This window comes from Camellia sinensis, unplaced genomic scaffold, assembly GCF_055761805.1.
Source record: "Camellia sinensis isolate YWXY unplaced genomic scaffold, ASM5576180v1 Unanchor3, whole genome shotgun sequence".
Classification (NCBI taxonomy): domain Eukaryota; kingdom Viridiplantae; phylum Streptophyta; class Magnoliopsida; order Ericales; family Theaceae; genus Camellia; species Camellia sinensis.
Genome location: NW_028129178.1, coordinates 13,607,240 through 13,625,100, shown reverse-complemented (window position 1 = coordinate 13,625,100; position 17,861 = coordinate 13,607,240). Strand labels below are relative to the sequence as shown.

General features: G+C 35.4%; 1 protein-coding gene across 1 annotated transcript in view; it reads left to right on the top strand.

Annotated features, from left to right (window-relative positions):
- Positions 1-2,432: 2,432 nt before the first annotated feature.
- The window catches only part of LOC145816167 (WD40 repeat-containing protein HOS15-like), a 42,635-nt gene continuing 27,206 nt past the window's right edge, over positions 2,433-17,861 (top strand). The window contains exons 1-2 of the mRNA XM_082912430.1: positions 2,433-2,667; positions 17,687-17,832. Of these exons, the coding sequence (XP_082768556.1) occupies positions 2,469-2,667; positions 17,687-17,832 (345 nt within the window). The 5' untranslated portion in view covers positions 2,433-2,468. The remainder of the gene's footprint in view (positions 2,668-17,686; positions 17,833-17,861) is intronic.

Below are 17,861 nucleotides of genomic sequence, written 5' to 3'. Positions count from 1 at the left end.
CAGTTTACAAGACAGAACAGAAGGGGGAAAACTAAAACACCCCATAGCCTTAGCTTGACAGGCTCGGAACCTCGCAGTGAGGCACATAGGTTGGCTTGACAAAACTGGAGTTTACCCCGACGTTTCTAGCTGCGGTTTGGTGCTTGTACACCTACATATATATATAAGCAGTGAGCTAAAGCCCAGTGAATAACATAATGCGTAAAGGGGTTTAGAATGAATGTCCTTACAGTAATGAAAACAGTTCATTAAATCAGTATTTCAGTCGTTCAGTCAGCACAGTCATATGTGGTACATCCATTAGCATAATAGTACAGTAAACAGTAGGTCTTGAAAGACCGAACAATAAATGATGGCCATCAATCAGTAAACAGTAGTGGTTCCAACAAGGGAACCGACAGAGATCTCTGTAACAGTAACAGTAAACAATAGTTGCTAAGGATGCCACAATACAGTTCAAAATATAGGACATACATTCATTCAATTAACAGTAACAGTTCAGAAAGCAGTACAGTTCAATTGTTCAGAAGATAATCATTTTGAACATATCTTTACACAGTTGTTACTCACAGAGTTCTGGGCTACAGTAAAGCTAGAGCGCGTCCCCAGTCGCCAACCCTACACAGTTTACAGATTGAACACACACTGAGCTACACAGTTGGGAAAGATAATAGCTTAATCCCTAATTTGCCTCGGTGTGTTCTACATCTATATCCTCATTAAGATGTCTTAAACTAGGCCTAAGAATGCCTAGGATGGGATGAGGATGCAAAGATGCACTTTAAAAGCATTTTCAGAATTTTCAGAAAATAGGTGTCACGCTCGAGCGTATGTTACTCCGCTCGAGCGGATATGCAGACAAAGGTTTCCGCTCGAGCGTAGACTTACCCGCTCGAGCGTTCTGCAAAACAGTCAAAAGTGCTGGATAGGTGAAAATCACGCTCGATTGGGCGCTCGACACCCGCTCGAGCATTAGACACAAGGTCCTGCTCGAGCGTCAATTATTCCGCTCGAGCGGACTTCAAAACAGTGCAAAGTACTGGGAGCACGAATTACACGCTCGAGCGCTAGTCACCCCGCTCGAGCGTGAGTTCAAAATCTGGAATTCCTAGATTTGAACCTCAAGCACAACTCCAAGTTTTAAAACATAAATTTCGATCCTCTTGGGCCAATTTTTCAGAAAACATCCTAAAACTCATAGTTTAACATGATTCCAAAGCTCAATTGTAAAATCAAAATCCAAGGGTGTTTCAAACAACTCAATTTCAAACCAATTTTCAAGAATATAATTCAAACATAACATGCATGAATTTAAACCATTTCAAAGCTTCAATTTCATGCTCTAATGAGCCAATTCTTTCAAAGACAAGGTGAAAACATGGTTTATGATCAAAACATGGACATGCATGTGGCAAATTCATGAAGAACAAGCTCTAAAATGCAAGAGTATGCCATGCATGCAATAATTAAGCTTCAATTCAACACTATTGAACCAATTCTTGACTTAACTCTTTAAACTACCATGATCCATGCTAGAAGGAACTTAAATACACAATAAGGAGGATGCAATTCATACCTAGGTTCCTCAATTACAAGTCTAGAGGCTCAATTAGACAATTGTCCTTCAATCCTTCAAGTTCTCTAAGCCAACTCTCAAGAACACTCACTTCTCTCCCTCTCCCCCTCTTGGTCGGCAAGTCTAAGAAAGAATGGGCTGATGAAGTGTTGTAATGTTAGCATTAGAGATCAACTAAGAGGCTCATGAAAATCCACTAGGTGGCAAAATGGCAATTAAGTCCAACTCTTGTAATTTAATTGATTTTAATTCAATTTAATCATACCAAATCACATTTTAACTGAATATGCCATAAAATCACATTAATTCTAAGGATCACAAATCATCAATCAATTTCAGATTCGGCCGCCGATAAGACCTTCAATTCGCAATTTAAATACAAAGGCATGAACAGATAATCAAACAATCAACAGATAGACATACAATTAAACAGATATACTTAATCAATTCAGTTCCAGATTTTAGTCAGTCAGTTCAGTACTTCAATCAATTCAGTTACCAATCATAATCAGTCTTAGTTCAGCCATAATCAGTGATTAATCGGTAAATAGTGACGAGAGTTGTTACAAAGAATCTCTATCACAATTGATAGTTTTTAGACTAAAATCAAGTTGTCAATGAGAGTGAGGGTTATAGAGGTTATATGTGTAAGAATCTCTATCACAATTGATAGTTTTTAGTCTAAGGATTGGTTTGGAATGTCTTAAAAAAATATATTTTTTTATCTTTTTATAAAAAAATATACAAAAAAATAAAAAAATAATATAATAAAAAAAAAATAAAAAGATAAATTATATAGTTCATGCCAAATCAATCCTAAAATCAAGTTGTCAAACGAAGCGAAGCCCACACTGACACCCAGGCCATCGCATCGCTGCTGAAACGGCCGTTTATGAGGACATTTTCGTCATTCAAGCGAGAATCCCATCTCCATTGCATTCTCCACCCTGCGACCCAGAGTCGAATCTCCATCCTCGATTTCTCTCTCTCTCTCTCTCTCTCTCTCTCTCTATGCAGGCTTGTGGCGACGATGATCTCTATCACTTCCACCGAATTGAACTACATAGTCTTCCGTTATCTTCATGAATCAGGTCAGTATTTTGTTTCTTTTTCTTCCTTGTATACCAAATTTTTTATTCTCTCTTTATATTTTTGGTTTGTATTTTATTCCATCAAAAGATTAGGGCCTTAACTTGGATAGGATGATTAGAACTTTCTTTTCAGACTCTCCTTGTAACTAACTGCTATGACCAGACCAGTGGCCAAAGCTTCTGGGCTTTAAAGCAAATCTATTGATCTCGACAGAAATGCTTTGTAAATGAGATATTGGTGTTTTGTTATTCTTAGAATCTTTGTTACTGTTATTGTTGTTATTATTATTTTTTATGTTGTGATTTTATTCTTCTTATTTAATTAGGCTAAAACATTAAGAAAATTGCTCATTATACTACTAATAAATGCCGAAAGGAATACTTATTGGAAAATTACTCACATCCAGCAAGTTGAATTAGGGGGGAAAATGTGAAGAATTTAGTATGAATTGCCATAGTTGACGCATTATAGTGGTTAATTGTGTGAGAATGACATCTGGAGGGGAGTGGTGGAGTTCGGTTTGAAGAATGTTTCCTTCTGCCCCCTTTATCCAATCCTGGGTTTTGATTTCAATTATACACACGGAAATTAAGCGGCATGGGAAACTTTTAAAACCACAAACAATGTGGCAATAGGTTTTGGGATTCAACCCCTTTCGTCGTTGCCAATTTTGGGCCGCGTTTCTTCCTTCACTATTTACCTGTTTGAAAACCAACCTGGGCCTTAGGGTGGTTCTTTTAGTCGATGGTAGCTGTTTCCAACTCAATTAATAAGTTAAAAAAGGAAAATGCACTGCTAGCCATTTTGAGGAATACCTATTTTATGGGTAAATTACATAAATAGTTCCTAAAGGATACCACTTATTTCATCTTGGTCCCTAATTTTTAATTTTGTTTCAGTTAGAGCAACTCCAACCATACTCTTTATTTTTTACTAGCTAAAATATAAAAAGTATTTTTTTATTTTGCCTTTTTATTTATTTATTTATTTTTATCTATGTTCTCCAATGCTACTCTTTATTTTATCTATCTATATTTAAAGAGCCTCCCAAGGATCTTCAAATGTAGCTAGCCCTAAATTTTTTTGTTGAAATAGATAGTTAGCCTATTGGAGTGACTAAAATATGATAATGGTAGTTATAACTTATAATAGTTAACATGTCTCTTTGAAAGAACTCCTTGGAGATGCTCTTTTACATCCTTAAATTTTACACATGAATTCATTGTGGTCCCTTTCTATAACTACCATTATCTTTAGACAAAAAATGTTGTCATCATGCTTACATTAGCCTTACATTAGGTGGTATACAACCCAGATTTTGGATTTTAAAAAAAGCCTATTCGAGGAACACATGAATTCAATATACGCAAACAAGTTAATTTTAAAAACTGAAATACATACTATAATGAGGAACAAAGTCTTCTGATTCTCCCATATTGCAACAAGGAGTTAATATTCAGTTTATTGTGCTTCTAAGTTGCTTAGATAATCCTTAAATCCCCCAAAATCCCAATTTTTGTGTGATACGTTAAACCCTAATCTTCTGTCCATTGTTCGATGCTATTTTGCTTAAATAGACCCTTCAAAGCTTTGATATAAGCTTGTTTTCAACATTTTCTGTCGGAAGGGATCACATTGAATAATTGAATTAATGTGTAATGTTTAGGGATGTAATTGATTCAAATTAAAGATTAGGGACCTACATGAAATAAGTAATATACTTTAGGAACTATTGTATAATTTACCCCTTATTTTATTTGTTAGTGTTAAGATTTTACACAAGCCATTGTTGATAGTTGCATAGTAAAAAAAAAATAAATAATAAAAATAAACGTAAAACATGGGAACTGGTACTGTCACGCCCCAAACCCGCCCCTAAAAGTTTGGGCATGACCACTTCAGAAACGGACACTTAACCTGTTATACATAAAATATGGGGCCTGAGCGGAAGCATAAATTTTATAAAATAACATGAAATAAAAGAAACTACATCCATTGAGCGACCACTATCATGCCAGGATCACAAACAGTGCATCAGATAATAATATTTACATACACATATACAACCCCGCCCCTTGTTTGGGCGTATAACAAAAACATTGAAAACTTCAACATATTATAGACAATCAAAATATAAGCCAAAACTTAGCAAAATTTCACAAAACGGGTAGGCTTCACCCAAATGCTTGGACACACAGAGGCCGACAAAGGGAGACGAGCATCGAGGGTTATGGCTGACCTCCAGACTCATTACCTACAGAATCAGACAAAATACAGAGTGAGACAATCTCAGTGAATAATAGTACCTTAATAACTCAATGTTTAACTTGAATTATAATGCAGAGCAATGCGTATATAATGTAAAAGACAGGTAGTTAATCTGATTCTGTTCTAATATTCAGAACGGCCTTGTCGGTTCACCAACGTCACAGATTGGCCCTTGGCCTGGTGGGTTCACACATTCACAAATTGGCCCTTGGCCTCATGGATTCATAGCTTCACAAATTGGCCCTTAAACAGAACGGCATTAAGCCCTTATCAGAATGGCATACAGCCCTTATCAAAATGGCATTAAGCCCTTTTCCTGTATGTATGAATTCAAGAGGTGGCTCGCACGGATTCTAGAGGTGACTCGCATTGCAGCACTTAGTTCCGTGCAGCACTTTGTTTCATACTAACAGATCATACAGAATGGCCATAGGCCCAGATGTCAAAGATTGGCCAGAGGCCTCATATACGTCACAGAACGGCCATAAGCCTCATAACTTTCACAAAACGGCCATAGGCCTCAGTTCACATATGTATGGACTCAAGAGGTGGCTTGTACGGATTCTAGAGGTGACTTGCACTGCAGCACTTTGTTCCGTACAACACTTTGTTCCGTGAACAATGCATATTATGTCATAACATAGCATAACCGGAACAGATAAACAGAAGTAGAATAACCTCAGTTCCTTATGAATACTATTATGGGATAGTGCACATAATTTTTCATGACTTAGTTACAGAGTAACACAGTTGTCTCGCGTATAGCAGAATAAGAATGTGATAGAGAGCACATAATAACGTTAAACCTTTGCATTCATATGCAACACAACAGAACCATTTCAGATTCATTCGGATGCACATAGCTTATCCAATTATTCTGATCCTTCAGAAATATCCATACTCAATGAGTTATAATTGAACGGCCTCAGGCCCATTAGTAGCAAAACGGTCTACTTTCATAGTTACACTAAAACCGTTATTCAAGAATGAACATAAGTTTCCTTTTATTCATTATACACGTTTGTTTCATCTTTCATGTCACCATTTCATCGTATTCGTTAATTCAGTCAGAGTGTAACATCCATAGTATATGTCGTTCTGGACAATTTATATACATGTTAACGTAATCACTTACAAAGCACAGAACGTTAATAACATTAATTATAAACAGTAAGTAAAATGTACGTCTACTGTACTACTATTCACAGTGTTGTGACGACGTGCTCGTTCCTCTCGGAGTGTGTCCTGCACACATTCATAACTTGCAAATTAGTTTATTCTCTTTGCTGAATCATTTTCGGATTCATTTCACTTCAACACATTATTAGGCATAAAATACAAATTCTAAAAATATTCGAGGGCCCAGCACGCAAAACGGAGCAAATAGTTTTTCTCAGCATGGGCTGCACGTGCAGCTGTGAGCCCCGCACGTACGGCAAGGGTCCCCGCACGTGCGGCAGTACTTCCCGCACGTGCGGCCATGACCCCCGCACGTGCGGCGATTCCCCTGAAAATGCAGTCCGAAATTCAACCGTCTCTTCACTTAGCCAAATTAACTTGAAGCTCAATTTGAGTATAAGATTCATGCGATATTATGGTTTAATCTTACAATAACATCATCCATAAGTGTAGAACATCCCAAGAAGTGTGAGGACCATCCAATTGAGTTACTTCTTTTCATGAACACAACCCATAACATAACTTAATTCTCTTGCATACTACATCACATATGTAAACTTAGAAGATAATTCTTTTATCTTTGCATAAACTTAATTCTACATCCTCTAAGTGACAAAATATAAACCAAGTTAAGCATTGATCATACATTAGGTTCAATTTCATGCCCTAGGTTACACAATTGCGAAAAAGCCTTACTCAAATTCAAGAAAGGAGTCATAGGGGATGAATAAACTTACTTGTGATCTTAACCTCCCAAAATCCCTCTAGATTATCCAATTTTGATCTTGTAGAAGCTCCCTTCTAGATCCATTCTCTCTAATCTCCCTAACCTCTCCCAAGAGATATTTTTAAGCTAGGAAATTTGTTTAAGTCAAATGGTTAGAGAACACACACATATATATAAGAAGTGAATAGGACAAAAATCAATCGTTTAATCATCCTAAATTGAAATTTCACAGAAATGCTTATTATTACCTAAAAATTACACTGATTCCTAATATAAAATCAATTTCGGATTATCAAGTCTCTAAGGCCCCCAATTTCCGATTCAAACGTTCCAATTGTGACAAATACTCTCCTTATTAAACAGATATGTACCCAAAATCATAGGATTCACTTAAGTAATCTCAATTTCTTATAGAATTTCACAATAAGCATTTGAAATCACAAAATAGGGACTGCAAATATATCAGATTCGTATACGAGGGTCGGGTTATTACAGGTACAGTCTTTTAACCTTGAGAATTGAGCAAGAATGTGGAATTGTTAGGAATATGCCATAACCTAGTTGTAGGGCTGTCCTGGGTTGAGTTCACGTTCACATTCAGTTCATTACCTGACCCTACAAACTTGGGATAAAGGAATGGTCACCCGATTTCGACCAATGAATTCTTTGAAACTGCACACATTGGGTCATTTGGTTTGGCAGTTGGGTCGTTGAAACGAAAAATCATCCGCAAATATAGAGATCATCTTCGAGGGCATTGTTTTTGTTTTGGACCAAATATACAGAGGATATAGAAACAAATCAAGAAACAAATTATCAAAGCAACACTAAATCTTAGAAATCTCACATGCAAACAACGATGATCCAGAGTATAAGAAGCTCAAGGAAGGCTAAATTTAAAAAAACGATGATATTTGGACATTGGCACGATTTCATAGAGAAACTGATAGAAATCTTCTATAATTATGTTTTTAGTATTATTAGTCTTATTTTATAATTATATTTATGCTTTCTAGGATTTTAAGCTTAGGAGTATTTTGGTAATTTACAGAATTTTTGAATATGGGTTGTGTGGGTCGCCCCATGGGTTGTCTTATGAGTCAAGTTATTTAATTAGTTTTTATTTATGTTTCTTAGGAAGTCTGCTAATTCTATATAAAGCCACGTAAAGCTTATAATTCAATAGAGTTGATATTTTAAAGAATTTTGAGAGCTTTGAAGCCTCTTTGGGTTTGTGTGATGCAATCTTAACTCTAGGTGTGATGCCTAGACCTATCTTCTTCCCTTCTTTCTTCTTTTCTTTTTTGGTTTACTGTTCATGAGTTACTGTTCACAGCTCCTGAACAGCCCCTGTTTCAATATCTTTCACCCGGTTTATTAATCCTAAACCTAGTTCAGTCCATTCATTAATTGAAATCCTAAAATTCCTATTGGTTTTCAGCTTTAAGCAACCATAAAAACCCACAGAAAGTCAGTTTATAGCCCTATCCACAATCATCTTGCATCAGTTTTGTATAAGAGCTTAAGGTTCCACCATGATGTTTTCACATTGTGGGAGATCCTATACAAGTGGATTGATTTGGGAAGAGGGTAAAAAGCATTTTAGAGCAACAATTCGCCTAAGGGATCTTAAAGATAATTTTCTTGATGAATTGCATGCTCTTGAGCAGTGTTGTGAAAAGCGCGCCCAAGTGCGCGCCTAGGTGCAAGGCGCATCGAGGCGCAGCTTGTGCGCCTGAACTGGTGCCAGGCGAGGTGCTTTGAAGAAGTCGCGCGCCTTAGGCGCGACTTGAAGCAGGCGAGAGAGGCGCAAGGCTCACGCCTAGGCGCGATTAATGGTTTACGCCCTAATTTTGATCTAACAGTTGTGGTGTGTGTTTGAATGGCTTTAACCATAGAGGATTACAACTTATATACAATACGACTTCGAGTGAAACGAAATACGATTGAAACGAAATCCCTAATCTGTGTCGTCTCTTCCTCTCTTGACTTCGATTCGACTTCGACTTTGACTGGGCTACGACTTCGACTTTGACTTCCAGGTGCGCTACGACTTCCAGGTGTGTGTTCGAATCCCTAATCTGTGTCATCTAATTTTTTTTTTTTTCTCTTTCGACTTCAACTTCCAGGTGTTTGTGTTTTTTTTTTTGTTTTTCTGGCTTCTTTGACTTCGATCGTCTCTCTCTTCTTCTTCGACTTCGATTGTCTTTTTTTTTTTCTTCTTCTTCTTTCCTTCTTCTTCTGTCTTCTTCGCTGACTCAGTCTGCTCTGCTCTGCTCTGTTTTTTTTTTTTTTTTTTTTTTTTTTTTCAATTATGCCATTGAGCCTCTGTTTAAAAAAATAAAATAAAAAAAAATAGAAATACAAAATAAGACTTATCTTATTGATTGATTAACTAAAAAAATACACTAAATTTTTTTTTACAAATAATTAATTAATATACTGCTATTGGTCTCTGTTTTTTTGACATTACATTATTTTCTAAATTGACACATTACATTACATTAATTATTTTTTAAATTGACACATTACATTACATTATTTTCCATTACATTACATTAGTGTAATTTTCCGTTACAGTATTTTCCATTACATTGTATTAATTAATTTTCCATTAATTAATACACTGTCTGTGCTAATGTGTAATTTTCCATTACACATTATTTTCCATTACAATGAACGATTAATACACTGTGCGCCTTAGTATTATGAATGATTAGTCTATGTTAATACACTGTCTGTGCTAATGTGTAATTTAAAAAAATTGTCATAGTACTATGAATGATTAGTCTATGTTAATTTTTCTATTTTTTACTAAGACTGTGCGCCTTATTTCAATAAAGCCTGCGCCTCGCCTTGCGCCTAGGCCCCGAGAGACCTTCAGGGCCTTGGTGCGCCTTGAGCCTTTAAAAACACTGCTCTTGAGCAAAGTGATATGTGTGATTGATTATGCAAGAAAATATAAGGAATTATTTATCAAATCAGTAGTGGTAAAAAGTGAACGGATGACTATTGCTCGAGATATTGAATTAAAGAAGAGATGTCTCATGCATATTTGGAAGATCTCGAAGATGCTATTGAAACGGCTATGCAATTTGAGTTTTTCGTAAAATTTGAAAAATTTGCAATTTTGAAGCCTACTACAAAGGGAGGATTGTTGCAACAACCACAAAATTGTGAGACATGCATCACAAGTAGCACCAAAACCAAAGATTGTTGTCAAAGATGTGCAACTACAGTCAAAAGTGAAAGAAAACAATCAGATTTTGCCCAAAACAAAAGAAGGCTAGCTTATTAAGGATAAAAAAGGCTTCCATTCATGAGATAAGTGAATTCTCAAATTGTTGAAGAAGGGGCAAGAGATCAAATTGAATATTTGGATACCATACAAGCTGTAACGCCCTCAAAAAATACATAAAACCCATCACTATAGACATGCATTGATATAAAAGAAACCAACCATTTCTACTCATCAGAGTAATTCTTACAACTGTATAACATGTTAACAACAAAAGCAAATGCCCTATGGGCTTACAGCTTTCCAAGTTAACACTTGGTTACAACAAAAAGAGTACTAACTCAATACATATTAAGCCCTTGGCTTGAATTTTACATGTAATACATCAAAATAAACAAAAAAAGTCTTCAACTCTCATCATCATCCAAGCTATGACCTTGGAGGTGGCATACTACCTGTACCTAAAAATAATGTCCCATAAAGGGTGAGCCAACGCCCCGTAGAGATATGCTAAACATAGTATGAGCAATGACTAAGACATTAGCAATTGATAAATGTTCAATTTCCATAAACCAGTTCATGACCCATTCCCATTTCATGACCACTATGTTCATGTTTCATTTCAGTTTCCATTTCTTATCAATTTCACAATTTACATCAACGGCTCAGAACCTGACCAACCACTTATATGAGACAGTGACTCATATTAAACATTTCTCATTTTTACAATAGATAAACATATTAGTTGCATCAACATCTCAACAGATAAGCATACAAGCTGTATCTACAATTCAACAGATATGCATTTAGCTATATCAACACTTCCAAAGATAAGCATATGAGCTGTATCAACACTTTCAAAGATAAGCATATGAGCTATATCAACACATTATCTGACAAGCATATGAGCTGTATCAGTGGAGTCCATCCCCTATCTCCTCCCAAACAACATTCGGTTTAGAGGTCCATCCCCTATCTTCCCCTAAACCGTGGAGTACATCCCCTATTTCCTCCCACACACACAACGTATATACACAAATGTCATATACACAATCAATCAATACATAATGTTAATGAATTCTGTCAACCGTCATATTCTATGACATGTCCAATTGATTAGTTTTAGTTTGCCTAATCATCATGCATTGTTTACAACAATCACAACTACCCTCCACTGGTAGCCCAAGCAATTATTTCTAAACAGATAATAAAAGCTCCAACAGATAAAATATCAATGTTTTCAAAAGTGAGCGATTAATAAATCTAACTCCACTATTCAACCATATAATGAGCCAATTTCATTATTTCCAACTCAATTCCATATAACCACCATTTTCTCAAATTAATCATACCAGTTAATTTATACAACCAATTAGGGTTTTCTACCCTATTTCCCAATATTGACCCAATGGTCTATATTTCAACAACCAACAACAATATCATTATTTTGAAACTCAAAATACACATTCTTGAAATCAAAATAGCAAAACCCTCTTTCAACATTTTGAAACCCTAAGTTCCAAAATTACCCAACTTCAACACTTTATCAAAACAACCAAAAATCTAGGTCAAAGACCATAAGAGTGAGTAGGAATTCCTACCTCAAATTCGGAGCTTAAGGAAAGAAGATGAAGAAACTCAACGTGCTCCAAAACTCAATATTCTCGGATCAAAGTGTAGCCCTCGACGATCAACCCAACTTTTACAAAGGCCGAAGGAAAAGGAAACACTCTAACTAGATCAAACCCTAGAGAGAAGGGAGTTTCTAGAGAGAGGAACTCTCAAAATGTCTTTTTAGAAAGTAAGAGAGAGAGAATGTAAAAAGTGATTTTAAAATGCCCAGCTGCCAACTGATATACGACATTCCCGCTCGAGCGGAGAACACAACGCTAGAGCGTCAAGAACAAAAAACTAGGTCTGCTCGAGCGCAATAAGGCCCGCTCGAGCGCCAAGACACAAGAATAAAGTACATCCGCTCGAGCGCGAAAACCAGTCCGCTCGAGCGTGGATTTCACCCTCCCAGAACTTACACCCAAAAAGTATTACCTGCTCGAGCTCCAGAATACCCGCTCGAGCGCCATAGCTCGAGCGCAAAGAAACCCGCTCGAGCGTGAAAAACATGCCTGCAGAAGTTCTGCAGAGCACCAAAATACTGGGAGCGTGCAATCTCCGCTCGAGCGCAAGAAGACCCGCTCGAGCAGACCTCCTAAAAACTGGGCAACAAAGAATTGAAACCAAAGCCTAGCCAATCTGTAACAACTCTGCCCAATACATCCTAAAACTCAATCAAGTGGAATTAAAGGATGACAACAAGGTATACCACCACCAACATCACGGAACCGAGTCCGGAATACAACAGAACAGTAAAGGGACAACCGGGATCGCTATACAAGCAGTAGAGGTTGAAAAATTAAAGCAAGCAAAGGTTGATTCTGAGCAAAATATGCCTTTACAGGTCACTAATTTGTTACCTGAATTTTTTGATGTGGTGCCAACAAATTCATCTAATGAGCCTCTACGCATGATTAGTGTCCAACATATACCAGATTTACAAGAGGATGGAAAAATTGAATTGCATGACGACATTTTGGTTGAGGCAAAGGTTGAGAATATTGCATCCCTGGTTGTTGATGCATGCAGTAGCATTCAAATTGATTGTAAGCAACATATTGCAAAGCCAAAACAGAATGGCATGGATGAGGGGGCAATTCAACACTTAGATCAATTCAAGGGTTCACATTGCTTTAGAGTTGAAAATATCACATTGCTTCCATTGCTACCTCCAATGAGGAAGAAATGATGTTGGCAACTTGAAAATTTTAATGTGAACCCATAGATGCAATTTCAAAACTTGTGGATTCTTATACTTCAACACTTCAAAACTTGAGGTAGAGTTTTTTTTCCAACCAAGGGAGAATGATGAGAGTATAAGAAGCTCAAGGAAGACTAAATTTAAAGAAGCTATGATATTTGGACATTGGCATGATTTTATAGAGAAACTGATAGAAATCTTCTATAATTATGTTTTCAGTATTATTAGAGTCTTATTTTATAATTATATTTAAGCCTTTTAAGATTTTAAGTTTAGGAGTATTTTGGTAATTTGATTTATCAAAAAAAAAAAAAAGAAAAAGGATTTTGGTAATTTGCAGAATTTATGAATCTGGGTTATGTAGGTCGCCCATGGATTGTCTTATGGGTCAAGTTATTTAATTACTTTTTATTTATGTTTCTTATTTGGTCTTAAATTAGTTTTAGAAGTTAAAGATATTTTAACAGTTTCCTTTTTTGGTTATAGTTGGTTTTGGAAGTCTTCTAATTCTATATAAAGTCATGTAATACTTATAATTCGATAGAGTTGATATTTTAAAGAATTTTGAGAGCTTTGAAGCTTCTTTGGGTTTGTGTGATGCAATCATAACCCTAGGTGTGATGCCTAATGAATTCTAGGAGTGATTCCTAGATCTATCTTCTTCTCCTTCTTTCCTTCTTGTATTTTCTGCACTTTTTAACAGCCCCAACACTGTCGAAATTTCCATCTTTTCATGCTTAAACTCTTACCCATTTATTAGTCTAAACAAATCCTAATTGTCCCCTGTACTTTTATTGAAATTTCAGAAATAAAATCCAATTAAATCAGCCCCCAAAACCCGCGGTTGTGGCTGTCCCTAATTGTCTTGCCTCAAACAAACAACTTGAAAACCATAAAACGTAACCCCGTAATCGAATTAGAAACCCTATCCCCCAAAACAATTTAGAAACTCAAACCCCCCAAATAAATCACAAACTAGAAACCCTAACCCCAAAAATAAAAAATAAAAACTACAATCCTAATACTTGCCAGCGGCAATGTGACTATTGGAGGGGTTGGTGATGATGGTGGTACAATCGAGGTAGAGTTTGGTTATGACAACATTGGAGGGATTGATGTAGGTGTCGATGATTTTTTTTTTTGGGTGAATTTGTTGGTGTTGACGACGCCATTAACGTCGCTAGTTGCAACTGATGTTTGAAAATCAGACATAGTGGAATGATGAAGGGAGACCAAAATGTAATGCTCCGATTTCTAAGGGATCCGAATCTATTAAGAAAATAGTATTTTGAAACAAGGGAAATATATATTTATATGAAAATGATCTTATGAGATAGGATTGTCTTACTAAAATAAGATAAATAAGGAATGAGATTACCAATTGATAAAATTTCCATCAATATATACATAAATCCATCCAATACATGGGTTACAAGTGTCACATGCATCCTATATTCAAGCTCATTACATGACATGAATATTGAGCATGTGGGACATTACATCCAATTACAATATCTAAGTTTTCAGAAGAGCATGCTCTAAGGGATTACATATACCAAATGCCTTGCCCTATTACAAGGAAAGGGTTTCAACCCAATACAAAAAATATAGCCCAAGGCTTTATAAAATAAGCAAAATAGAATGAGCTTCTTTCTCTCACAATCCTTGGGCCATCATCTCAGCGGAGGCACACCGTCAATATCTGAAAATGGTTTTCTGTGACGGGATGAGCACTAGGCCTAGTAAAGATAATGTTAACAAAATAAATGAGCGTTGAGTATGCATTTGTGAAATGTGCTAACAAAAGGGGGGATCTTGGTAATAGTTTCAAACGTAAGGGAGGTCATTGTTATTATTGAAACCTCAAGGGTAGTCCTTGCAATTATGCTAAATCTCAGGTGTGGTTAGTGTAATTTACCATTTTTATAATTATAACAATTAAAAAATCAAATGTAAAAACTAATTAAACTATTTTTGTAATAGTAAAAAAAAAAAAAAAACCTAAGTATTTTCTATATTTTTGATAATTACTAAAATTCACTATGTTTTTAAAGTTCATAAAACAGGTACAATATAATTATTTTGATTACCTTATTTTAAAAAAATAAAATAAAATTACATTTATGCCCCAAAGTAACTCAAAAGTACTCAAAACTTACCCATCCCATACCTGAGGCATACACATGCCGTACTGGTTCTATGATTATGTTGTACTCGAGCCATACGCAAAGTATTTCATGTTCCCGGTACTCGTACCCGTACTCGTACCCGTACTGGATAAGTAACCGGTGCTCATACAACAATTTTTTTGGAATACCCATGCTTCTTAGCCTCTAACTTATGATTGAATAAGAGGTGACACATTATTTGCTTTTAGTTTCTTTTTTGTATCTGATGAGAAATATACCAAAGTTTTATGCTTAGGTTGTTCGTTATTTTAATGTACTTCATTTGGTGTTCTTTTGTTGGGAAATAAGACATCTATACCTATCTACTTTGTCCTTTTTTGACGCAAGGCTCAATGACCTGTAGTTTTCCAATCAATCTTACATATGAGATGTACCGTTTTTTTCTAACTATAGTTACTTTGCTTTAACTCTTTGTTTGCCTGCCCACTCTCCCAGTATATAATGGATAGGATGTTCACGATTTTGAGAACTCTATTAGAAAGATGAAATGATTTGGGTAGAATATATGGAACTTTTCGCATTCTTCTTAAACGAAAACAAATCTCTGGTAATTGTTTCTAGAATTTTTTACTTCCAACTTTCTATGGCACTCTTCTTTTTACTGTGCATTTAGGCCATGCACATTTATTTATTTTTTGCGGTGGGGATGGGGCTGGGGGTTTGGGTTGGGCATACGTATTTAGTTTGGTCTTTACTTTGTTAAATTAAAGGGCAAATTACACCAATAGTCTCTATATTTTGCTCATTGTGTCATTTTGGTCCCAACATTTTCAATTGTCTCAATTTTGACCCTTAATTTTAGATTTTGTATGAATTTGATTCAATTGATAACGTCATTAAGATTTTTGACAGAAAATGATCACTGAGTTGGTTGGGGTTACTCACAGAGTTGATCAAATTTATAATTTTGCCTCTAGAAGCACAACACAGGCCACTTGTGCACATTTTTCATAAAAAAATGCTAACAAATATAATCAATTGGATCAAATTGAGATAAAATCATAAATTTAGGGTCAAAATTGAGTCAATTAAAATTACAACGATTAGGAATCAAAATGGCACAAGAATCTAAGTATAAGGACTACTTGTGTGATTTACCCCTAAATTAATTAATTTTTTTTTTTTTTTTTTTTGGGGGGGGGGGGGGGTTTGTGGGGGGGTGTTTGGGTTATGTGTATATATAGCTTTTGCTTTATCTTATAGGACTTGAGGCTACAATAAACAACCTTTTAAAGGCACTCTTTATTTTACTATGTACAACGAACCACACGTCGTTTTGATTAGTTACTATTTGCTGATGTAATTTTGTTTTAGGGTTTTACACTTCAACTTTTTCTTAGGAACTAAGAAGCACAAACATTTTCATGGAGGAGGCGTGTCGTGTCAGATACGACACTCTGCGGACACTCCTAAAAGCGTGTCCGATTCTTCTTCAATGTGTCATAATTTCAAATTTTAAATTCATAATATTAGATACTTTACAGACATGTCAACATCACTTATTCAACTCTCTAAACACGACCTATGTGATAAATCTGGTTATAGTAATAATGTTTTGCATTCTTTGCAATGTTAACTTATGCACTCTAGATATGTTTTGCAACATTAATGAATACATCATGTGTATTTCATTGTTCTACAATTGTTTTCATGTCTGACACTCTTTTGCAAAGTATATTAATTTAAAATTCATAATATTAGATACTTTATTGACACTTCAACGTTGCTTATTGAACCCTCCAAACACGACCTATGTGATAAATCTCCTCATAGTAACACTTTTTTACATTCTTTGTAATTCAATTTGCGCTCTCTAAATATGTTTTGAAACATTTTATAAAGTGAATATGTTATGTTTATTTCAATGTTTTACAATTGTTTTGCATTCTTTAGGTTGCAATTGTTACTTGAATGTTGTCTTGATGTTTAAGTTCTAGAGTATATAGTTTTTTAATTTTTTAATTGATGTTATGTTTCTTTTTTTATCACTTTTGAATAAACAATTCATTCATTTGACATAATAAATATATAGGAATTTAAAATTGTAACATGTCCTAGGCGTATTGTGTCATGCATTTTTTTTAAAATCATCGTGTCGTGTCGTGTGTCCATGTTTGTGCTACTTACGGAAATGACGCAAAGATCAGTAATTTTTAACAATGCTCTGCTTTTGCTTTGTATCATGCACCGTATATTGTTTAGAGTTCATAATATGCTAATAGAGTTTCGATCATGGTTTATCTATTCGTCACTTTATTAAAAATTCAGGTTACCATGCATTGTGCACTATGGATTGTTTTGATTCTTTTTATTTGATAATACATTTTCTTACCGAGTTTTATGCATCTCATCTTTTGCTTTAGGTAATGAGGAGGGAATCAATAGTTTGTAACAATGCTCTCCCTTGGCCTTGTATCGTGCACCATATATTATTTAGAATTTTCTATATGCTTGCTTATAGAGTTTCTTTCATGGTTTATGCATTTATCTTTTGATTGAGGCTAAAAGCCACATTAATAACGTTCAATAAAATTTCAGTTTACAATGCATTGTGTAGTATGCATTGTTTTTATTGTTCTTTATTTGCTAATACAATTTCTTTCAGGGTTTACGCATTCAGCTTTTGCATTAGGATATGAGGCAGGGATCAACAAAAGCACAATTGACGGAAATTTAGTTCCACCTGGTGCTCTTGTTACATTTGTGCAAAAAGGAATTCAGTATCTTGAGCTGGAAGCAAACTTGAGCTGCGTAAGTACATTTGTTTCTTGGCTTTGCTC